The sequence below is a fragment of the Castor canadensis genome, chromosome X, assembly GCF_047511655.1.
Source record: "Castor canadensis chromosome X, mCasCan1.hap1v2, whole genome shotgun sequence".
Classification (NCBI taxonomy): domain Eukaryota; kingdom Metazoa; phylum Chordata; class Mammalia; order Rodentia; family Castoridae; genus Castor; species Castor canadensis.
This window is the reverse complement of record NC_133405.1, coordinates 132,969,827-132,994,810: the sequence shown is the minus strand read 5'-3', so window position 1 is coordinate 132,994,810 and position 24,984 is coordinate 132,969,827. Positions and strand designations below refer to the sequence as shown.

The 24,984-nt window shown below is 40.0% G+C and overlaps 1 protein-coding gene across 2 annotated transcripts; it reads left to right on the top strand.

Moving 5' to 3' along the window:
* On the top strand, positions 1-24,584 carry Tlr7 (toll like receptor 7). Of its 2 annotated transcripts, none has more exons than XM_074062484.1 (3): positions 1-418; positions 770-870; positions 17,039-24,584. In XM_074062484.1, the coding sequence occupies exons 2-3, from the start codon at positions 868-870 to the stop codon at positions 20,183-20,185; spliced, it is 3,150 nt and encodes a 1,049-aa protein (XP_073918585.1). In that variant the 5' UTR covers positions 1-418; positions 770-867; the 3' UTR covers positions 20,186-24,584. The 2 variants fall into 2 exon arrangements, with proteins under 2 accessions (XP_073918585.1, XP_073918584.1); XM_074062483.1 differs by having other exon boundaries at positions 1-454.
* The last annotated feature ends 400 nt before the right edge of the window (positions 24,585-24,984 follow it).

The following is a 24,984-nucleotide window of genomic DNA, read 5'->3' as shown; positions in this document are numbered from 1 at the left end:
GCTATTTTGCAATGACTGAAGACATCTGTGATTGTCACAACTGAAAGGAGACAGTATCTAGTGCTATAGGGCAGAGATGCAACCTAATATCTTACAATGCAACAAAGAAGTAATTGATCAAAAATGTCAGTAGTGCTAAAGTTGAAAACCTTTACTATGAAAAAGAAAAAAGATTGGTCTATCAAGTTGTTTGGATTGAGACAAGATGTTGCCCCAATTATGGTGGTAGAAATAAGAGGAACCTGGCGTTTCTGCAAACCCCATGAAGGGGTGGTTTAAATAGTCACGCTCCTCCCTGCTCCTCGCCACCCAGCACTTGGAAACCCCGGGGTTTCTCTCTGTGAGTCTATGCTTCCTGCTGCCATCTCTTCATCTCTGAAGACTCCAGATATAGAACCACTCCATGCCATCAAGAAAGGTATTTTAAGCATTGGAACACATTTGGATACTTTAAGTAAGTAGAGCTGTTATAAGGGAGTGGGGGGGGGTGGGAAGGAAACTCAAATCATATGCAAAACATTTTTTTAGAATCTAAAGAAAAAAATGTGGTAGTCTAAAATGTCAATTCTTCGAAGAAGATAAAGTTAGACTTTTAGTAACATTAGAAATGGTTTTCTGGAGTTTCTCTCTCTTATATATAATTTTGAAGAAATAAATAGTAATAGGTATTTTCAATAGCACATTTTAAAGTAATGTTCTCAGCACGTTTTTTAGTTACAGTATTTTGCGGTTATTGAAATGTCAACTTTGATATCTCTCTTTATTTTAGTAGATGCTATTGGCTGCATCTCAGGCTGATTTTGGTGCCTCTCATGCTCTGCCCTCTTCCACCAAACCTCCGTATTCCATTTTGGAAGAAGACTAAAAATGGTAAGAAACAGCTAAGAGATCCCTAAAGTTGTTACCTATAATCTTTGTGGGAAGAGGTGAAACCAGTTGGCAAGAGTAATGTTTGAGAATTGTATTTGGTGATTTCTTGGGGAGAAACTGCTTTGTGATGATTCAGAATCAAGATTAATTTAGGGAGCATTTCATAATTTCAGATTAAGCAGCTGTCCAACTTCCTATGAGAGTGAAATGTACACTGTAGTGGGCAGGAGCAAATATTTGAAATGGAGTCTCATTTCTTCATCCTACATTTTTGGAATTAAAGCCATACTCATCACTGAAGTTACTTTGTGCCTGTTCTCAGCACGTGGTGTTATCTGAGTGACTACATAGATGGGGTGGGGGTGGTGGACACACAGGACAAAGATTTCAGGACACCCCAAGCTCCTGTATTGCCAAAGAAGACCAGAGTTAGCAACTAGTTAAATGGGTACCATCCGGACTGTTGCAACAAGAGAAAAGAGACTTCAGGATAGAACTGGGCTCAATTCTGAATACAAGGACAAGTGGAGATTTATTTATAGCCAAGGAGCAGGTGGAAGTCAGCGGATGGAAAATTTCTAAGAGGAAACTTAAATAGTAAGGGGAATTCTTGCTGGAGGTAGGCCAGGGTGATCAGACCTCTCCTGGGGGATGGAGGTAAGGAATTTGATCAGATATAGGGGAGGTGATCACAAACCAAGGTGTGGGAGAGGATTCTCAATAAAATGACTTCGCAGAATCCTTGTTAAAACTGAGTAATGCAAAGATGACACAAAGCCCAAAAGCCAGGCCTTGTGCTTAGAGAAGCCTGGCTAAAATTTATTAAAGGAGAGTCTGACAGTGCCCCATCACTAGCGGGGGACCGCGTGCCTATCACCCAAGCCTTCTGAGGCTCACTTTCTCTGACTTCTCCACCTGCCTCCTAGAGCCGTGGTGAGGCTCAAATAACAATATATATGTTGAAGTCCTTTGCAAGAGCAAGTGATTTAGGAATGCCAATACCAAACCAGAAAAATACACCAGGAACTTTCTTCTGAGATTACTTTGTCACACAAATTAGACACAATAAAGAGTATTCACTAAGAAACCACTGGGACTTCTCAACGTGTATGTTGGCTCTCAGGCTCGTTTTGTGTCTAAGGTCTAATGAAGCGTTAACCATGGGGCTGCTATGCTACAAAGGAAACAACTGCTTAGAGTTTCATTTCCTAGGAACCCAGATTTCTATTTTAATGCACATGCACCTACATCTGTCTTTGCCCCTTGACCACGGCATAAGAATGGCGATGAAAAAGAGGGCTAACCTCGCTTGACTACTTCCTTTGAATTAAGCATCGTGCTAAGGACTTGATACACAAGCTTCTATTTCAGCCGAGGTGCAAATAAAGAAACTGAAGCTCAAGAGGCTAAGGAGTTTGAGCACATGGTGTGGGCAGCCAGAAGCTGTGCCTAAGAGCCCTCTCTTCATCCCATACCAAGCCTGTATGCACTTAAATCCAGGTGGCAGACAGTCAGTAGCTGTGGCCTTCATTATGAACTCTCACTACTTAAGAACAAAGGGAAAATTAGTGTACTTTCATATGCTAATACGTGAAACCAACTTTCTTTTTCTTTCCTTGCAATATTGGGGATTGAATTTGGGGTCTCATGCTTGCTAGGCAAGCACTCTTACCACCTGAACAATGACCCCAGCGCTTTTGCTGGGGTCAAGAAAGGATCTTGGGCTGTTGCCTGGGCTGTCCTCTGATCATCATCCCACCTCTGCCTCCCGAGGAGCTGTGATTACAGGCATGAGCCATTGTACTTGCCTTAAAAGCGATTTTCAATAAAAGAATCACAAAAGTCCCAAAAGCAAATGGAAAATATTCAACACTACTAAAATAGTCTTGTCCTATCCTTTAATCTGGAAATTCCACTTCTAGAAACTTTTCTTAATGTGATATGACAAACTATTTACTAAGACAGTCTGGGCAGTAGGGCAAAGGAAATATTTCATGTCCCATGTCAGGAAGTAGTTAATTCATTGCAGCACACTGATTAAAGGGAATATTATATAACCATCAGATCATCCTTTTTAAAAAAGGAACACTGAATGGCATAAGAAAATACTCATGTTATAATGTTAATTGAAAAAAGCAACAAAGAAATCAGTAAGTGCTGTTTATATATTCCTGACACTTTTAATGTACTTGCTAGACAAGTGCTAGATGCTTACTAAACAATAAACAGCACAAAACAGCCCTGCATTATAACCATTTTTGGGGGGGTAGTAGTGGAGTTTGAACTTAGGGCCTTGCACTTGCTATGCAGTCGCTCTAGCACTTGATTCATGTCCCCAGCCCTTTTTTGCTTTAGTTATTTTGAGGTTGGGTCTTGCATGTTTGCTTCGGACTATGACCCTCCTACTTGTGGCCTCTCACATAGCTGAGATCACAGTGTGTGCCATCATATCTAGTTTATTGATTGAGATGGAGTCTTGCTAACTTTATCCCTAGGCTGTCCTGGAACCACGATCCTCCCAATCTCCACCTTCTAAGTAGGTAGGATTATAGGCATGGGCCACCATGCCTGGCCCATTATAACCATTTTATAGTTATGAAATCAGAGGCTTATTAGGTAAAGTGATTTATGAAAGTCTTGCATAGCAGAATAAAATTTAAAACCAAATCTTTCCTTTGATAAAATACTATTACTAAAATGCTCTTCAGTATATGAAATAGATGGGGAGATCAGTATTAGAAGGAAACACATCACAGTAGCTAAGCAATTTTTAAAATAAAACATTGTTTTTCTCTTAACTACAGTTAATTTCTTCATGACTAGATAAAGGGATAATAAGGTATCTAGTAAATTAGTCAAATATGATCATTTAAAATTTAGAGGCTTGTGCCAGAATTTAAAAAAAATATCATTGCAGATTAATCAACTTGTCTCCCAAGAATAGATCATTTTTGCTTCAGAAACTCACCAAAGTTAATGGCTGCAGTTGGCAAACTATGGCAATGGGGCATATCCCTCCTGCCATCTTTATATAGTGCACAAGCTAAGAATTTTTGCGTGTGTTTTTAAATGGTTGAAACATACCAAAGGAAAATCACTATTCCATGGCACTGAAAAGTTATCTTAAATTCAAATTTGAGTTCCCACAAATCATTTCATTGCTTGTGTACTTGTTTATATATTGCCCATAACTGCTTGTGTACTATGATAGCCCACCTCAGCGTTGAGTAGTGACAGAGACCGTACGACATGAAAAGTCTAAAATATGTATTAACTTGCCCTTTACAGAAAAAGTAAGTCTGTGCAAGTCTGAGGTTTAAGGGAAACAAAGAGATAGGATTTAAAGTCATATATGGTTTAATATCTTACAGTCTTTGGTGACTGCTGTAATACATAATAGTTGTTGAGTTCCTAATTTACTTAAGACTACTTTATATCATTTTATTCTTTTAGTTGGAAAACTAGGTCTGTTAAGCTAAAATGGTAGGGAGTAAATGATAAAAGTCTGTCCTTTTTCCAAAAAAAAAAAAAAGTGGGTTACATCCTTGGGCTTAAGTTTTTTTTCTTGTTTAGACAATGGGACTTTGATATCCATGGTATTTCACATTCAAATTGGCCTATGATTAGAAATATTTCAAAATTCATGAAAAAGGGATATGGAGTCAGAAATCTACCAGGGAAATTCCTTGTGAAGGCTCAAGCAACTTCCCTTATTCACAGTGCTTGCTAAGCCCCTCGAGAGATGTGCTCAACACAAATCTAGTTCCCAAGCCATTTAGTGGCGTATCAACATAGCCAAAGGTCAAATTCAGTTCCAAGGATTTCTGGCAATGGTTTCCACATTCCTTACTTCTTCCATGTCCTTCATCAGCCAGGCAATTATCAACACTGGTTCAACCCAGCCCCTTCAGCTTCAGGCTCCCGACCATGACCTAAAGCTGTCTGCTTCCACAGCTTCATGGATTTGACTGTCCTTGAAAAACACAGGTTCCAACACATTCTTTAAGTTCAGACAGTTTGGTTTTTTATGCTCTGTGAGCTTGAAAGTCCACTGGGACAGCAGCTGAATGAAGGAAGCCACTGTCCTCTGTAGGCTGCACGCAGTAACCCATGGGTAGGCCCACCGTTTTAGCTGGTTGGTTAGATGGATGAAAAAGGGGAGTCCAGATGGGTGTGGTGGTGCATGTCTATAATTCCAGCACTGGGGAAGTGGAGGCAGGAAGATAGCACGTTCCAAGCCAGTCTGGGCTACATAGTGAGACGCTGTCTCAAAATACCCAGCCCTCAATGGTAGAGTGCTTGCCCAGCATGTGTAAGGCCCTAGGTTCCATTCCCGGCACTGAAAAAAAATAGTCAACAGAAGGAGAGCTGGGCATGGAGGTGAGTTTGAAACCAGCCTGGGCTATAGAGTGAGACCCTGTCTCAAAAAGAAATTAGCAAATCCACTCTTAGCTCAGTATAAAATTAAAAGCCCCCACCCCCATCCCAACCAGGTCTTAAACACTCTCTTCTCAACATGAATTTCCTTCTGTGATGATTTTTGCTGAAAATAATTCAAGCTTACTGATGATAGCTGCACAAAAAACATGTATTAAAGACTGGAAGTAGAGTGCCAATTCAGTACAACACAATGTAGGTTTCTTTGGGGCTGGTGTCCTTATTGCTACCAGGCTGTACTTCACCCACAACCTCCTCAACTCTCCAACTCTACTGGAGGACTCTCTACATTATCCTCTCTCTTCAAAACTCAACATCCTATTCCTTGCCATCTCCTCACTCGTAGTGGGTAACCTTGTTTCCTACTTCTCTGAGAAGATGAAGGAACTGGGAGAGAACTTCCACATGCCTCCACCTTGTGTCTTCACCCTAAGGTTCTGCCTGATTCCCCGTGCCGGTTACCTCCCTCTGAGCCACAGATCACCCCGAAAGGTAATGGCTTTAAACAATAGTCATATACTACTTTCTGTCTTGGGTCTAGGACTTGCCGAGGCAGTTCTCACACACACAGTGGCAGCCAGGCAGTGACTATTGCTGAAATCACCTGACCACTCATTTTCTGGTGCCTGAACTGAAAGACTGACTCAACAGCTGAGGGTTGGAGCAGTGGGGCTTCCTCAGGTATTTTTTTCTCTCTCCAAGTAGTCTTCCCAATATGGTGTCTATAACGTAGCAGACTCCTTACAAAGCTAGTGGCTCTGGACTCCAAAGCAAATGGAGACAGAGAGAGAGAGAGAGAGAAAGAGAGAACAAGTGGGCACTAGGTGTAAACTGTATTGCCCATGAACTACCATCCATATGCTAGTTCCTGTTGGCAGGAAACCCCCAGAAAAGTTTACCATCTCCAATACCTCTCCTTGCATTCTTCTAAGAACTTTGAAGTTGTATTGCATTTGGTTGTATCTTAAAAGTACAGCTAGTATCCAGTCAGCTCTCACCACCTCCAGCACTGCCATCTTGGTCTTTTGCTCGCATTATTTTAAGAGCCTATCTACTGGTCTCCGTATTTCCACACTTCATTGTCTATTATCCACACAGTAATCAGAATAACCCTTCTAAAAACTAAGTTGGATCAACTCTATCATCTGAAAGTCATGCACTGGATCTGCATTGCACTCAGAATAGAAACCACCATTCTTAGATTGGTAGACAAGGCCCTACATGCCTGAATCCCCTGCTCCCTCCTCCTCCACTCCCATTTCATTTTTATTCTTCTACTCCTGTGTTCTTCCTTTCATAAGTCTTTGCTCAGATGTCAAATTCTCAATGATGCCTGTCCAAGCCACCCTATTTATAGTCACAACCCCGCCCCGCTTTCCTGGCCTCCTTCACTCTGCCCTACACTTTCTTTTTCCATCACACTTATTGCCTAAAATCCAATATAATTAGGAACAGTTGTATAGTTTTGTGACTATCATTTGGAGAACATAATCTCCAGAAGAGCAGGAATCTTTTCTGTTTTGTCCACTGATTCATCCCAAAAACTAAGAAGAATTCCAAGCATGAAGCAGATAGCCATTAATACTTGTTGAATTTTGTCTGTTTTTCACAATTTCTTTCCATGTTGTTATCATGAGGTTTTATTATTTTCACTGTAATTTTATTTCTAAAAGTATTTTAATAAAAACAATGTATTTTGTCCCCTTTATATCATTGTCCAGAAGAAATTGCTGTTAAAGTTTGCTATTGTAACTTTCTGTACTTTTCTCTGAAAATACAAATATATGTACATATAGTCACCATAAATGGCTCATATGGTACACGTCATTTTGATGCTGCTTTAAAAATTTGCTTTATTTTTATAACTTAATAGCTCTTGTACACCTTTTCACATCAATACTGATAGCTCTATCACATTCTTTTTGGGGACATTTGTGCTCCAGTATTGGTGCTTTCCTATTTTAAACTATTCCATCAAATTGATGGATTGTCATCCAGTTGTTTCTATTCTTACTATTTCAGAGAGCTGAATCAAGCTAATAAAATAGTTTCATCTGAAAACATAATGATTAGTATGATGAAAAGGTGCATTTGTTGCTTTTTCCCCCTCTGTGGGATCCTTAAAAAGTTAATGCTGGTGTGAATCTTTGCTTAGACCATTTTGAAACAACAATAGCCTAAATTTCCAGGGGACTAATGAAGACCTCCCCAGAGCTGAGAACAGTCCCACAAGGGGTAAGATTCAGGGGACTCCAGGCCAACCATCAGAGTTCATAGAAAAGGACCGTTGAGGTCAGTTAGCTCAATGCCCACATCAAGATTTAAGAGAATTCGGTTGATGTCTCTGTCAGTCAGAGGGGCTGAATTCTGACTATCTGGCTTTCAGTTCGCAAGATTCGAACCTCTAGGATAAGTAAATATGAGAAGTTGGACAAATCCTGGCCTTGCTGTAACTTGTTGCAAGACATTAACCACTTAACCTCACTTCCTCATTTCTGGCCATCTAATAGTTTCCAGTTAGACACATCTTCTCATTCCTCAGATTGTGACCATACACCTCTTACAAGCTCATCAAGTTTTGAAGTTAAAAATGCTATTTGCAAAGGACAAAGTTAGGTACACCGTGGTAAATATTTCTTCTTACTAGCAGTTATATCTCTACAACTGGAAACATTTTGGTGGGAATCTAATACAGGCCTAAACTCAGGAAGGCAAGTTCTCAATACAAGCTCAAGTCTTGACATCAAACTCATGCATCCAAGTGCATGTTTTGCCACTTTGAAGAGTTGTTTATAGAAACTTTTGTTTGAAGGGTGACAAGCATCATTACCTGCACCTGCCTGCCCTTTTCCCACCAACCTCTTATTTTTCCCACCATGGATCTCCCCAAAGCAGAGGGAGCTCTGTGCACAAGATGCAGACAGGCTTCTGGTGATGGAGCAATGGAGGCATTTGGCTCTGTTTTGGTAGGAATGGGGTCAGACTCATCTTCATTCTTCTACTTTATCTAGCACAGTGCCATGCACAGAGTAGATTCTCAGTAATATTTGTTGAATGACTACATTAGCATAGAATTCCTTATTATGAAGGTAAATCTCATGGTGCCTTTAAATTTATAAATTCATAAACTGCCCTCATGGAGCATTGATGGACATGGGCTATGAGTCTTAACAAGTACTGCATCTGAAAAGGTTTTTTTCCCTTCAACTTAGTTTCACTCAAAATGTAAATACAGATAGGTGTCAGTGGCTCACACCTGTAATCCTAGCTACTTGAGAAGCTGAAATCAGGAGGACCCCGGTTCAAGACCAGCCTGGGTAAAGACTGTGGGAGACCCACCCCCTTCTCATCCTTAGCTGGGCACAGTGGCATGCACCTGTCATCCTAAGCTACACAGGAGTCTGAGATCAGGAGTATGGCATCTCCAGGCCAGCCAGGCACAAAAAGTTTGTGAAACCCTCATCTCAATGGAAAAAAACCTGGGTATGGTGGCTCACGCCTGTCATCCCAGCTATGGCTATAACTGGATGAGACAACTTGTAGGTGATTGGTCAAAATCGAGTTTGAAGGACTAGGAGCATGGCTCAAGTAGTAGAGCACCTACTTAGCAAGTGCAAGGCCTTGAGTTCAAATTCCAGTACGACCAAAAGAAAGGAGAAAATTGAATTTGAATCTTGATTTGTAATTGCCTCTTAGATGTCTGCTTCTTAATCAGTAAAATAGGAATATTTCTACTCCTCCTACTGTGAGGAGTAGAAGATGTGATACAAGCAGTATGACTGTCTTAGCACCTGGAACATGCTAAGTACAGAATAAAAAGGAGTAATTACTCTTACACACACACACACACACACACACACACACAAATAATTCATGGCTGCCCAACATAAATTCTACATTTTCCATTTTAACAAATGAGGTGATTTACTGAGAGAATAGAAACACCTGTGCAAAAAAGTCACACATTCCCATTTCTACCATAATGAGTTCACTAATTGAGCATCCAAATTTACCCAGTCTATTTGCATGTGTAATTAGCCATGATTCATTCCCAACACCAGGCCTATGTCATGGCGTACTATACAATTTTACAAATCAAATTACTGGAAGATGCATATTTTGGGGCATTCACTGTCCCAAAAAACAGGCAAAACAAAGTGTGGATTATTTGTGTCACATGAAAAAATAGACCTGGCTCAATGTGAATCCCAATGGTTTGAAACGGGAAAGTTCCACCCTTTAAGAAAATTTCCATTGGAATAAAGGAGTATTTCACATTTTTAAACCATGCTCTTAAAAATGTTTTTTTTTTTAAGTTGGGAAGCCTCAAAGATATACTTTCTCTTTAAATAATGAATTCAGAAAGGCTTTATCCGATGACTCTAACGCTGTCTCCTGCTTGATCAGAGCCCAGTTTTCTCACTGTGTTTCATCTTTCTGGCATGGGTGACAAAATTCCAGGCGTGCAGAGCAGCAAGCAGGGAAAGCCAAGTGACATCTCGTCTGCCATACAGTGTTTCAGAGCCAGTTGTGCTTGGGCTCAACAATTGCGCATAGGACAGAGACTGGCTGTGTCTGTACCCAGGTGAGACAAATGAGGTCTGTGCTCTCACTGGGGTTTCAGCTTCAAAGGGATTGAGGTTCTAGAAAAAGGGATGATGAAAGACTCCTTCTGCAGCTCCACTTCCCATGCCCCTCCAATGACACCATCTCCTCTTCTGGGCCACTTTTCCCATTTCAACCCTTCCTCTAGAGGCCCCACTGCCTCCTTGTCTCTCCTTGTCCCCTTAACAAAATCTGATCAGGAAAAACCTTATTGATTACGAAAGTTTAATGTAGGACTTTCATGGGATTTTCAGAAGCTTTGATATCCTCAGCAAATATTTCCCTTGCACTCGCTATGTGGTAGGCATCATTGTAATTGAATGTATTTAAAGACCAAACATGGCTTCTGGCCCTAAAGATGTTTACCACCTACCAGGAGAGCTGGGGGTAGTATAGCAGAGTGACTAAAAGTGCAAGCTCTGTGTCTCAATTGTCTGGTTCCCACCTTGCACACACTGTAGCACCTCTGCTTTTCACTTTGCTCCTTGGAAACAAACCTACCTCATAAAATTGGGAGGAGTAAATAATTTTGAAATTAGAAACATATGGGCAGATTTACAGGCTTTGAAGGTAATATAATTTCTTCTAATCCTTGGTGGTCTTGGACTGAATTTGCTGAGAGTTAATTCCATGAACAGTTTTAACATAGCCAAAGATTTTATCGAGACCAAGGGTCTGCAGACTATGACCTGTAAGCTAAATCTGTCCCCCATTCCTTTTTTTGTACAACCTGTATGCTAGGAATTAGGTTTTGTCATTCTAATTCATTATGTTCTAAATGATTATTTAAGTACCTACACAATATTTTCAATTTTGCCCAAAATACTTAGTTTTGCTGACTCCTGGTCTAGACCAGTGTTGTCTAACAGAACATTCTGCAATGATGAAAATATTCTGTATCTGCATCCTTGAATTCAGTAGCCATTAGCCTGATGTGGCTATTAAGTACTTAAAATATAGTTAGTGTGACTGAAAGACTGAATTTTAATCAATTTAAAACGAAATAGCCACATGTGACTACTGGTGATCACATTAGAGCAGCTCTAGACAATTTTAAGTCTAATGTCTGTGTTCTGTCTGTCTCCTCTCTGTGTTCTATGTCCCTCTCTCACAATTTAATCAACTATCCTGAGGCTGTATGAGTCAAGGGGAAGACAACACTCTTAATCAAATTTTTGCCCTGGACTGGCTTTCATTGTCTGCTAGAAAATACTTAATGGAAAGTGCTTGAAAAATGCATGTGGGTGTGCAATCACTTCCTCTAAAGCTGCTACTTGACCCTATCTATTACGTGTACCTTAGTTTGGGGTAAAGTACTTGGCTTTTGCAACTTGACCATGCCTCAAATGAAGAAAGCCTTAATCAATTTAGTGTTCAGGATTATAGGCAGACAAAATCTCTCTTAGCAAAGCAATTATTTTTTTTCTTTTCCCAAAGACTGGCTAACTTTAGCCCTAGTTCATTTCTCTCATAAAAGACTTCTGAAAAACAATATGAAACCACCAACATACAATATCATCATGAATACTGTGAAACCATTTCTCCTAAAAGTAAACTCACCTTTCAAAATAGCATAGGTGACAGTTTTTATCAAGTGTCTTGTTATAGTACAGCAGGGGCTACCAGCTTTCCAACCTCCAATATCTGAGTCTTTCTTGCCCAGAGCCTAACAAAATCAACATCACACAATTTAAGTTCTCTCATGGGTAACAACTTATTTCCAAATTCTATACTGTTAAGATTATCTTTTCATTTGTGTGATGAAAATCCAGTTAATATTGCCTTAGCATAACCATTTTCTAACTTCTCATAAACTCCCAGAAATCAGTAATTCTAAGCCAAATTTCTGTTCTGTTCTATGAGGTAACATAAGGAAGAATCTAGACTCTCTGGATCATCCAAACTTTGTTACTCTACCATCCCTGGCATATTTTTCTCATTTGCATCATCCAATATATCTGCCTACAACATCCAAATTATGATTAGCCAAATGGAAGTAGCTAGAAATGTCTGGAAAGCATAATCATTTTTGGAGTGGTATATACCCCACTGAAAATGAAGATCTGTCACTGTTAGATGAGGGAAAGGAGGAAAAGATATTGGGAGAGATATAATAATCTCTAGACTCTGAAGATAAGAAAAATAATTAATTAACAACATACCTTTAAACCACACTCAATACAAGTGCCAGCATCCTGTCTGGAACTAACTATGGATTTCTACATTGTATTTTAGATCTATGGTTTTCTTTTTTTTTCCCTCCACAAGAATGTGAGCTCCTTAAGGATATAAACTATGTGTTTTCTGCTCCTAGTAGGTAACCCATACATATCTGTCAATAAAAAAATGAATATGAGTCAGTAGAATTCTGATATTTATTATCAATTCTTTCTTAGTAGATTCTTGGTACAATTCCTACCTAAGGAATAGTTGGGGAGCATGACTTGATCCAGGTCCATTGTCTCGGTTCAGAAGAGTTGCCCAGGTCCTTGGTGTGCTCCCATATAGTTGGTTCTGTGTCTGTCATTCTCTTGCAGAAGGTCTTCTCCTGGGCACAGAGCCAGCCTCAGAGGGGAGCAGGGGTAGTAAACTACCAAGCAGGACTAGCACCCAGTTCTTCTAACCCTTAATTCAGAGTTAATTCCACAAGCTCATGTATAATCAGTACAGTAGGAGAAAAGAGGAGGGAGTGAGGTTTTCTGTCTAGTTCGGTCCCAGAAGTCTTCTTACAGAAGGTCGGCTTGAACTGGCCATTTTATTTTTATTTTTAGCTATGTCATAATTTGTTTTATTTTATTTCAGAATTAGCATACATTAATAATATTAGGAGATTTCATTGTGAGAATTCCATATGTGTGTACAGTGTACTTTGAACAACTTCACTCCCTCCATTCTATTCCCTCCCTCCTCCTCCCTTCTTCAAATAGTGTTCGGTGGGCTTTATTATGCTGCCTTTATATATACATATATGTACATACATACATACATATGTAGTGTACTTCTATCCTCTTCACTTTCAATATCTTTTCCTTTCCCCATTCCTCTTCCTGATGATTCTCCCATCCCCACAGCCCTCCTTTTACATTGATATCTGAACTGGGCATTTGAAAACAGAACTTCTTAAACCTTTTTGGTAAGGAAGCTCTAGGCAGATAGAAGAGATGGATTAGGATCCCTGTTGAGTATGGGAGTGTACCCTGAAGAAAACTTCTTTAAGAAGAATTTTTTAAGTATTTTATTTTACTTCATTTATTGTTTCCCCCAAGTATTTAGCAACATAATAGAGCACTTATTAAATGCCAGGCACTTTTTACCTGAGGCTACACAAAGCCCAGCTCTCTTAGAGCATAGTTCTCCTGCAGAACAAACATTGAATGAATAAGCATATAAACCAGCAAGAGAATTTCTGATTGTGCTAAGTGCTATGAAGAAATCTAACACAGAACATATACATCTCTCTGTGTCTTGTTTGACTTATCTGTAAAGTAGAGATAATAGAGGTCTCCAAGTTCAAAATTTCATATCTGAAAGCTTTGTCCTAACTCAGTTGGTGGCAATGTGACATGATTTGAGTGTATTTGGAGGAGAATCATGGCCTAAACTAAAGAGACAGTTATTCTTTTTTCTTTTTAATTCCACTCAAAGTGTGCCACTGCAGAAAGTTTTGCGTCTTATTAGGGGTTGGTGCCCCAGGACCCAGCCCCAATGGTTTTGGATAAAGATTGAAGACTTGTAATACCTACTCGTGTGGTTATTGTTGTGAGGATTAAATGAGCTTATATACATTTATTGGCTGAAATGATACCTGGTCTGTGGTAAGTGCTACCTAAGTTAACTACTAGTACTGTCTTTACCACCATCCATTGTCACATGAGAGGACATTCAATTAGTTGGTAGGAAAGTCCTCTCTGAAGAAGTGTCAACTTGAGCAAACACTAAGAGGAAGTAATGATCTGGCTGTGGGAAGAAGAGGAGAAAGATAAATTCAGAAAGAGGGAACAGCAAGTGCCAAAACTGAGGTGGTTACAAGCTTGGCTCCAGTGGAGAACAGAAAACAGGCCAGATGGCCAGTGTGTGGTGAAAGAGGAGAAAGATAGTTCAAAGTCAGAGAGGTAAGCTGGAGTCAGGATATGCACGATATAAACAATGGGGAAAACTTAGGATTTCATTCCAAGTGTAATAAGAAGTTATTGTAGTTGATCTGATTCATGTTTACAGAGAATGTTCAGATGGAATGCTGTTTGATGGATGAATTGTAAGAGGAGAAGGGGAAGCATGGAGATCAGTTTGGAGTCTGTTGCCAGTAATCCAGGATATAGAAAATGACTCATTGGAATAGGGAGGTGTTAGTGGACAGGGAGAAAAGTGGATGTGAACAAGAGAAAATTTAAGATAAGGGAGAAAGGCCTTTTGGCGCAATTTTACATTTGAATTTAAAACATGACAGTAAAGGCTAGACATTGCACAGTCATTGTGTCAGGTGTGTTAAGCCCAGTGGTATTCAGGACTCACAAATACAGAAGTGCTACATCTCTCCTCAACTCTGCATTCAGTGACATCGCACTGGTAGCTCTAAGTTGGCCATGGTGGCAATGTTTACTATGGAAATTAACAAATGCTACAAACCAGGACTTAACAAAGGAGGGAGAGTTTTGTTGGGGGTCGGGGGTAATGGGGAAGCCAATTGTTAAATATTTACCAGTATTTCATTGGTTATGGTGTGACTTTATTTTTCTATAACTAAACTTCCTTAAAGCCTCCGTTTTCCTTGACCACAATATATGTAAATGAGAAGCATCCTGTGAAGCTTAGTTTGATGATTACTATCTTGATCGCTTCATTTTTTTTGGCAGTACTGGGATTTGAATTCAGGCCATCATGCTTATGAGGCAGGCACTTTGCCACTTGAGCCACACACCCAGCCCTTTATGCTTTGGCTATTTTTGAAATAGGGTCTCACTTTATGCCCAGGCTGAACTGGGCCATGATCCTCCTATTTATACTTTCCACAAATCTGGGGTGACAGGCACATGCTACCACCCCCCAGGTTTTATTGATTGAGATGGGGATCTCGTGAACTATTTGCCTGGGCTGGCCTTGAACTGTGATCCTGCTGATCTTTGCCTCCTAAATAGCTAGGATTACAGGTGTGAGCCACCACACCCAGCTTCACTTCATGTTTTTAAATCAGTAAACTCAGAGATATTCTCACTTCTTCCTAGGGTCTCAGACAGGTTTGTGGGAATGGGATGCGAAGAGAGCACTGATTCATCATCATTCTTTATCTATACAACTCACCTCCCTGGTCCACAATATTACTCTTAGCAACACTGACTATTGCCTTCTGATAGTGAGAGCTGTGTGTCCAATCATGTCTTCTGACAGAAGCACAGTCAAGGTTGGGGTCCAGGGCCTAAAGTCCTCTCTTAGAGCCTATACAAAGAGCTTGCTCTACTTATTTCCTTTCTGTCTTCTAAAGTCCTTCCTTCTATCTTGACTAAACCTCTCATTCCTGGGTAATGAACATTCCCCCTAAATCATTAAGTAGCATTGACGCTCTAAGAAGATGTATCATATTCAACTAAGGACTTCATGCACCCCCTGGTCTCTTGCCATATATTCCAGGTATCTGAGTGTTCCAGTTCAAGTGATATAACCCTAAATGATAACTAGAATTCTGCCGGGTGAAGATAGTAGGGAAGAGTCTAAGTGCAGAGGGACTTGAAAGTCAGGGAGCTTGAGTTTAGCAACAGGAAAAGCTAATAGAGGAGTTGTATCAGGTGAAACTAGGCAAGCAGGCAGGCAGGGGACAAATTATGGAAAAGTTCAGATCTCATGATGAAAAGTTTGAGCTCATATTATAAATATTTTTTTAAAAAAGAAAACCATTGGAAAGATTTGAGAGCAAGATAATGACTGCTTACTGTTTGGGAAGCTTGATAGATGACGTAGATTAGAAGAGTGAGATTGTAGGGGCAAGGCTTTGGAACAATTTCAGCTGATATTGTGTCAACTAAAATGGAAAAGCAAGGAGGATGCTGAGAAGGGGAATGAAAGAGGTCAGCTGGACTCAGTGAATGGTTTTAATGATAGGGAGAAGAAGACAGGCTACTGAAAGAGAAAAAAAGACAATTTTGCATCCCTAACATCAACAAACTTAAGGCATTTAAAGATGGGCAGAAAAGTCCTTTGAGATCCTTCTGAGCTTTCTTGCATTGGGAGAAAGAGAAAGATGGGGGAATTTTTACTGCCCTCCTATTAGAGAAATTAAGGGAAGTAAGCATTTGGTTTATTAGCTATCATGATTGGCTGATTCCAACAATTGGCAGGACAAAATCATTAGTTGTGCTAGAAGCCTTTTGTAGAACCACAGGCTGCATCATTCCAGGTATAAGTACTAGCAAAACTACCAAAGCTCTTTAGTGATTCTCAGGTTTTCTTTTAAGACCTGAATTTCCAGGGTTGCAGTGCCTCCCAAGCTAAACTTGGGTGCCCAAGGATCACCATTCCAGGTCAGCTCCTATATGTCCCATTTTTCCTGGGAGACTCTTGATTTATGGCTATAACCTTAGCGTAATTACTATCAGCTGACTTCTTCACTCCTCTAAGTATCCTACTCCATCAGTTATGTGGTGCTCTTGGTTACAGGTTGCCCGGGCAGTGGCCTGAGACTACTGCTCCCTCCTCTCCAAATTTATGTAATATAAACCCAATGGGTAAAGGAAACATTCATCCCTAAATTATCTTGGAGGCTATTTCTGAGGTGATTTCTGAAAACAGTTCAAGAGGAGAACCAGCTTCTAGAATGGCAGTGGAAACTGATGATTGATGGCTCTTCATATCAGCATTCTCTGTAACAATGAATACGAAAATGCAGCTTCTATACCTTAAAATCTATTTTGCTAGAAAGCTAACAGGCTAAAAGCTAAATATTAAACTAAATTATCAAAAATATCAGTGGTTGGTAAATACAATCATGGGGTGGGGGTTCTGTTTACACTGATAAGAACAAGACCTGAATTGTTTATTTTTACAATGTAGCAAAAGAGAGGCAGCAAATGGGACTTTTTAATTCTGATGGTTGGTATATTATAGAATAATGATTCATTCTTTCTTATATTTTCAGGTGCTTCCACTGAGGACATTGAAGAGACAAACTCTTGTCTTTTTACACTTGATCCTAATTTCCAGATTCCTTGGGGCTAGATGGTTTCCTAAAACTCTGCCCTGTGATGTCAGTCTGGATAATTCAAAGGCCCAAGTGATCGTGGACTGCACAGACAAGCATTTGATGGAAATTCCTGAAGGTATTCCCACCAACACCACCAACCTCACCCTCACTATTAACCACATCCCAAGCATCTCCCCAGACTCCTTCCACAGGTTGGACCACCTGATAGAGATTGATTTCAGATGCAACTGTGTACCTGCTCGACTGGGACCAAAAAACAACGTGTGTACCAAGAGGTTGCAAATTAAGCCCGGAAGCTTTAGTAGATTCACTTATTTAAAATCCCTTTACTTGGATGGAAACCAGCTTCTGGAGATACCGCAGGATCTTCCTCCCAGCCTAAGGCTACTGAGCCTTGAGGCCAACAATATCTTTTCCATCATGAAGGAGAATCTAACAGAACTGGCCAACATAGAAATACTCTACCTGGGCCAAAACTGTTATTATCGCAATCCTTGTAATGTTTCATTTTCAATTGAAAAAGATGCCTTCCTCAACCTGAGAAATTTAAAAGTGCTCTCACTGAAAGGTAACAATGTCACAAGTGTCCCCACTGTTTTGCCATCTAATTTAACAGAACTCTATCTTTATAACAACATCATTGAAAAAATTGAAGAAAGTGATTTTAATAACCTCAACCAATTGCAAATTCTTGACCTAAGTGGAAATTGTCCTCGTTGTTATAATGTACCATTTCCTTGCACTCCCTGTGAAAATAATTCTCCCTTACAGATCCATGCAAGTGCTTTTGATCCATTGACAGAATTACAAGTTTTACGTCTACACAGTAACTCTCTTCAGCACGTGCCACAAAGGTGGTTTAAAAACTTGAACAACCTTAAAGAACTAGATCTTTCCCAAAACTACTTGGCCAAAGAAATTGAGGATGCCAAGTTTTTGAGTTCTCTCCCTAACCTTGTTCAATTGGATCTGTCTTTCAATTACGAACTTCAGGTCTATCATTCATCTATCAACCTACCACGTACATTTTCTTCATTGAAAAACCTGAAGATTTTGCGGATCAAAGGATTTGTCTTTAAAGAGCTTAAAAACTCTAGTCTCTCTTCATTACATGATCTTCAGAACCTTGAAGTTCTTGATCTTGGCACTAACTTTATAAAAATTGCTAACCTCAACATATTTAAACAATTGGAAAGATTAAATGTTATAGATCTTTCAGTAAATAAAATATCACCTTCAGGAGATTCAAGTGAAAGGGACTTCTGCTCTAACACCAGAACTTCGGTAGAAAGTCATGGACCCCAGGTCTTTGAAACATTGCATTATTTCAGATATGATGAATATGCAAGGAGTTGTAGGTTCAAAAACAAAGAGACTCCTTTCTTGCCTATTAATGAAAGTTGCCAAAATTATGGGAAGATCTTGGACCTAAGTAGAAATAATATATTTTTTATCAAGCCCTCTGATTTTCAGCATCTTTCTTTCCTCAAATGCCTCAATTTGTCAGGAAATGCCATTGGCCAAACTCTTAATGGCAGTGAATTCCGGCCCTTAGGAGAGCTGAAATACTTGGACTTCTCTAACAACCGACTTGATTTACTCTATTCAACAGCCTTTGAAGAGCTTCACAATCTGGAAGTTCTGGATTTAAGTAGTAACAGCCATTATTTTCAATCAGAAGGGATTACGCACATGCTAAACTTTACCAAGAACCTGAAGTTTCTGAAGAAATTAATGTTGAACGACAATGACATCTCGACCTCCGCCAGCAGGACCATGGAGAGCGAATCTCTTGTCACTCTGGAATTCAGAGGAAATCACTTGGATATTTTGTGGCGAGATGGTGATAACAGATACCTACAAATCTTCAAGAATTTGCTAAACTTAGAGGAATTAGACATCTCTAAAAATTCTCTGAATTTCTTGCCTCCTGGAGTTTTTGACGGTTTGCCTCCGAATCTAAAGAATCTCTCATTGGCCAAAAATGGACTCAGATCTTTCAATTGGCGAAAACTCCAGTCACTGAAGAATCTGAAAACTTTGGACCTCAGCCACAACCAACTGGAAACTGTCCCAGAGAAATTATCCAACTGTTCCAGAAGCCTCCAGAATCTGATTCTTAACAAGAATCAAATCAGCCATCTGACAAAGTACTTTCTAGAAGATGCTTTTGAGTTGCGCTATCTGGACCTCAGTTCAAATAGAATCCAGATTATCCAAAAGACTAGCTTCCCAGAAAATGTGCTCAACAATTTGAATGCTTTGTTGTTGCATCATAATCGGTTTCTTTGCACCTGTGATGCTGTGTGGTTTGTCTGGTGGGTAAATCATACAGAGGTGACTATTCCCTACTTGGCCACAGAAGTGACTTGCGTGGGGCCAGGAGCACACAAAGGTCAGAGTGTGGTGTCTCTGGATTTGTATACCTGTGAGTTAGATCTGACTAACCTGATTCTGTTCTCATTTTCCATATCTGTAGCCCTCTTTCTGATGGTGGGTATGACAGCAAGTCACCTCTATTCCTGGGATGTGTGGTATAGTTACCATTTCTGTAAGGCCAAGATAAAGGGTTATCGGCGTCTGCTATCACCAGACTCTTGCTATGATGCTTTTATTGTGTATGACACTAAAGACCCTGCCGTGACAGAGTGGGTTTTGGATGAGCTGGTGGCCAGACTGGAAGACCCAAGAGAGAAACATTTTAACTTATGTCTGGAGGAAAGGGACTGGTTACCAGGGCAGCCAGTTCTAGAAAACCTTTCTCAGAGCATACAGCTTAGCAAAAAGACGGTGTTTGTGATGACAGACAAGTATGCAAAGACTGAAAGTTTTAAGATAGCATTTTACCTGTCCCATCAGAGGCTCGTGGATGAAAAAGTAGACGTGATTATCTTGATATTCCTTGAGAAGCCGCTTAAGAAGTCTAAGTTTCTCCAGCTCCGGAAGAGGCTCTGTGGGAGTTCTGTTCTTGAGTGGCCAAAAAATCCACAGGCTCACCCATACTTCTGGCAATGTCTGAAAAATGCTCTGGCTACAGACAATCATGTGGCCTACAGTCAGATGTTCAAGGAAACAGTCTAGCTCTTCTTTGCAAAATGTGACTACTTAACTTACCCAGGAGATGCCTGGCTGCTTGGTTTCATTTCCTCATAAATGTTCCACCAAATGAGTGTTTTTGAAATGCTCCAGGACCTGGGATGCTCATATGAGAGGAAACTCACCAATGTGTGACAAAGGATTTGGAAAGATGGAATTTATATAATACTTTAATTCTTTCTTCTTTCTTTGTGTGTCCATTTGCAATTGGGCCTCTGCCCTCAGATCTTGAGTAAATACTGTTGTAAGAAGTGTGGCAAGGAGAGAATGCAAAACTCTGGTTCACCTATAATTGTGACTACTAAATATATACACAATCATAAAATTGAGAAAAACCACACTTCTACACTTAAGAAGTACTAGCATATTCAGAAATAGAGTAAGGAATTTCAAGCTCTGTCTATATGATAGCAAATTTTCCAGAGTGAAATAAAAACCCAGTGAGATCCTCAACAAATTGCTTCAGTGCCCCCTTCTGTGTGGACATATTTTGGCACCGAATAGGTGTAAGTTGATTCAGGGCCTCTTGCTGATTTCCTTTTGGCCTGTTGATGGGTTGCACAGGGAAATAAAGAAGCACCTTCACCATCAATAGACATGGTCTAAAAATGACTGTTTTTACCTTTGATGATAATTTGTGTGCTGAAATATTTTATCTGCACTACAACGTACTGTATACAAAGTAAAGTTGATTCATCCAATAAGCTTTCAAACTACTTTGTTAAGTTATGCCATATATCTGTAAATATCTGCCACCTTGATGCACCAACATTAGATGATCTTGATACAAAACCAAAACGGAGGATGGAAAGAGCATGTATTTATTGTTATCAGGGATGACAATTAGATGGATGACAATTATATAAATTCCTTTCATTTTTGAGGATGGGGGGAGAAGATGCAGAAGTCAGCAGACATTAACATTGAGAAAACTTCATATTCAGCTTTTATATTCAAAACAGAAAGGACCTAGACATTCTTTATTTTCTTTTTTATAGTAGTGGGGTTTTAATTCAGAGTCTTCTGCTTGAACTATACCCCCAGCCCTTTTTGCTTTAGTTATTTTTCAGGTAGAGTCTCATGTTTTTGCCTAGGCCAACCGGGGTCCACGATCCTTCTACCTACACCTCCCATGTAGCTGTGATGCCAGGTGCACACCACCATACCTGGCTTATTGGTTGAAATATAGGGGTCTTGCTAATTTTTTGCACCAGCTGGTCTCAAACTGTGATTCTCCTGATCTTTGCTGAACAGCTAGGATTACAGCATGGGCTCACCCATGCCTTGACCAAGACGTTCTTAAGACAAATTGTGTATAAATTCGCATGAGTTCAAAGTTTGAAACCTAACCAGCTTGTTTTATTTTTACAAAAGAAATTATCTACAAGGTTATCCACGCAATTTGGAAAATAGTGTGTGTGTGTTCAAATTCTAGACCGTTGTTTTGGAGAAAGTGTATTTTCCCCATATGTGGAAATGCTAAAAGTTTTACTTTAAGTGTAGCTTCGAATATAGAGTATATAAATTATTTCCAAAGGAAGCATCACACATTTCTAAATTAGCGTCTGGAATAATAGGGGTAATAGTTGCTAGAGTCAACTATTTCACAACTTTTGTTAGCTGTGTTGTGTTTAATAGACTCCTTTCTTCTTCAGTGAAAACAAAGAAAGTCATAAAAGATAAGCTTTTGGCCATTATATGTTTTCTTCTATTAAACACATAAATTCATACAGTTTAATCTATTTTTGGTGATTTATAAGACATAAATCACTTGAAGACAAGTTAAACATCTTCTGAAATGGATTAAGAGGAAGGGAAACTAAAAATAATGTACTCAGAAACCACAGAGTATTTCAACACAAGGTTAAGTACAACAGTTTGATGTAGGAAAACAACCAGCAGATGTTTTTTGTTTAATTCCATTATTATCTTGACAAGTCACTCTTCTAACTATCTGATGGTTCTCTGTGGAGTTCTGTAGGACTCGAGCTATTCATAGATGGCTTAGATCAAAAGCCACTCAAACTACCAAGGGAACATGACTCACTCCCAGGTCTCCCACAAGCTCTGGATGTGGGATTTTTCTGGTTAGCTGTTCCCTGAAGGGATTCCTAGATCCTCCATAAATTCCACTCCATCATCAAGGGTTTGGCCTCCAGCTCCTTTCATCTATGGGCCTGGTAAGGTGTACTTTGTCCTCAGATACTACACCCCAGCATAACATGGACACTTTTAGGATCCAAGTCAAGGTGAGACATGGGACAAGGCATGTTTTATGGCTAAACAAAAGGCAAAGCAAGTGTCTGCAGTTTGTAGAGAAGAGAAAGGATGGATCGAATGTGGCCCTATTCTTGATTCAGATTCTCTGGGCCCCAGTATCCTGTCTATTTGAAGCTCTGTCTGGATCCTCTTAAATCCAAATGGGCCTTTAAATGCAGTCGGAGAATATAGGGTACATGACGGGATGGGAGCATCTTGTGTCATCTCCAAGGAAGCTGCAGTTAGGACAATAACGATACACACTGTTCTTTGTGATGAAGTTTTTCCTTTCCCTTAAAACACATCTTTGTTTTACTTCCTCCCTGTCATGCTAACTCTGGGTGAATGAGAGAACCAGGTTGCAAATCCTGCTAGTTATTTATGGACCAATTTTAAAATGGGAGAGAAACTAAGGTTGGAGCTTTTCCTCTGGCTCTTCTGCACATGCTTAGTGAGCAACAAGCACTGGTTATGGGGAAGATTGGTTAGACCAGATGTGGGAACTTACCCCTCCTTGGAGCTTTGGGTTGCCAGGGCCAAGGAGCAGTTAATTATGGAACATGCTGCTGGTTGCATCAGATGGAAGGTTGAACCCTCCACCCTAAGAACACTGGGAACTTATTTGTAACATCTAAAGCTCAAATAACCTGCAGTGTGCTAGGGGAAACAACCAAAGAACATGATGGAGGGGACTCAAAGGGAGATTTGCTTTGAGAACACCAGGCAGAAAATAAATTCATTTCACTGAGTTAATGTAGTGAAGAGAACATGAAACCAACCCACTAACAAACCAACCTGAAGAAGGAGAAAGGTTAAAAAGAGAAAAAACTCCAAATCTCTGATGAGATTGTATGGAAAGAGTCCTGGTGACATAGGGCAAACCATGCTGGTGAGAATGAATTGACAACAGGGCAGTTTCATGCTGTTTGAGGTTTTCTTTCTTTCCCACTCTTCTTCCTTTGATTCCCCCTCCCTCTCAGTTTCTTTTTAGCTCTAGACACACATGGCAAGCCCCATGTAAGATGCAAGAATGAAAAGAAGGCATCCAGATTGGAGGTAGAGTCTTCATTTTGGAAGATGGTTGTGTGTTTACTTTTGGTTTAAAACCTATCTCTCTCATATACATAGTAACTTCCCACCTGCTTCATGGAGCATGATCTTCCATAATTGGCTTGGTGAAACCTTCTCTGGGTGACACTAGTTGGACTTTCTGCCACATTCAAATTCACATTCTTTCTGTGTATCTCAGCTTTCAAATATGGGAATTAAGAAATGATATAACCTTGTGCTCTGCCTTGAAGATTACCCTAATGTCAGGTTGTATTTCATTTGTAACATGTTTATTATGACATTTCAGTGATTTCATTTCTTCATATATTTATCCTTTCCCCTTCTTGATGATTTATATTAATGAAAAGTTTTGGAAAAGTTCAGACTTAAAATGACTGAGGATATTTGAGTCACAATGTCTGATGATAAGTACCCTCCAGAAATAGTCTGGTAGGATCTGGAGGCAAAGAGGAAGTTCTGTTGGCCTCGTGGCATTTTCAGACATCCCTACACCTTACCAGTGTGCAGGGAGAGACAAGCAGTTGCTTTTGCAGAGAGAAAAGGGCTCTTAGTGTTTTTCTAGCTGGTGGCAACTCCTAAGGCTTAAGAAGGCTAGACAGAGATGGCCAACTAAGATGTCATATTGCTCGTGTATGCTACACATAACTGCTTAAGCTATCACTGGCCAAGGCAATGCAGTGAGTATAGATTCCAAGGACTTTATGTAACTGAATTGCATGAGTTGACATTTTATTTTTTGGTGATACTAATGTTTGAACTCAGGGCCTCAGACTTGCTAGGCAGGCACTCTACCATTTGAGCCACTCTACCAGCATGAGTTGACATCTTGAGCAAAAGTTTGTAGTAATATATAAATGAACCCATATCTGAGGCCCATTGTCCAAGGGGACAACACTGCTATGAAGAGCTGCTTGGGGAGTTAGGACTTGACTACTGTCCTGCCATCACTCCTGGAATGATAAGTAGCATCCCTAGACAAGGTCTAAATGGAACTCCACCATGCAGGACTTAGTTACCTAGCGATATACATTAAATAAAATAGTTTGCAAGCTAATTTTTTAGGTGTCTTACCTATCCTCACCCCTCCCTTGTGTGCTCTCGCTTTTATCATGTGCTCATAGTCCAATCCCCTTGTTGTGTTTGCCCTTGATCTAATGTCCACATATGAGGGAGAACATACGATTTTTGGTCTTTTGGGCCAGGCTAACCTCACTCAGAATGATGTTCTCCAATTCCATCCATTTACCAGCGAATGATAACATTTCGTTCTTCTTCATGGCTGCATAAAATTCCATTGTATATAGATACCACATTTTCTTAATCCATTCGTCAGTGCTGGGGCATCTTCGCTGTTTCCATAACTCGGCTATTGTGAATAGTGCCACAATAAACATGGATGTGCGGGTGCCTCTGGAGTAACCTGTGTCACATTCTTTTGGGTATATCCCCAAGAG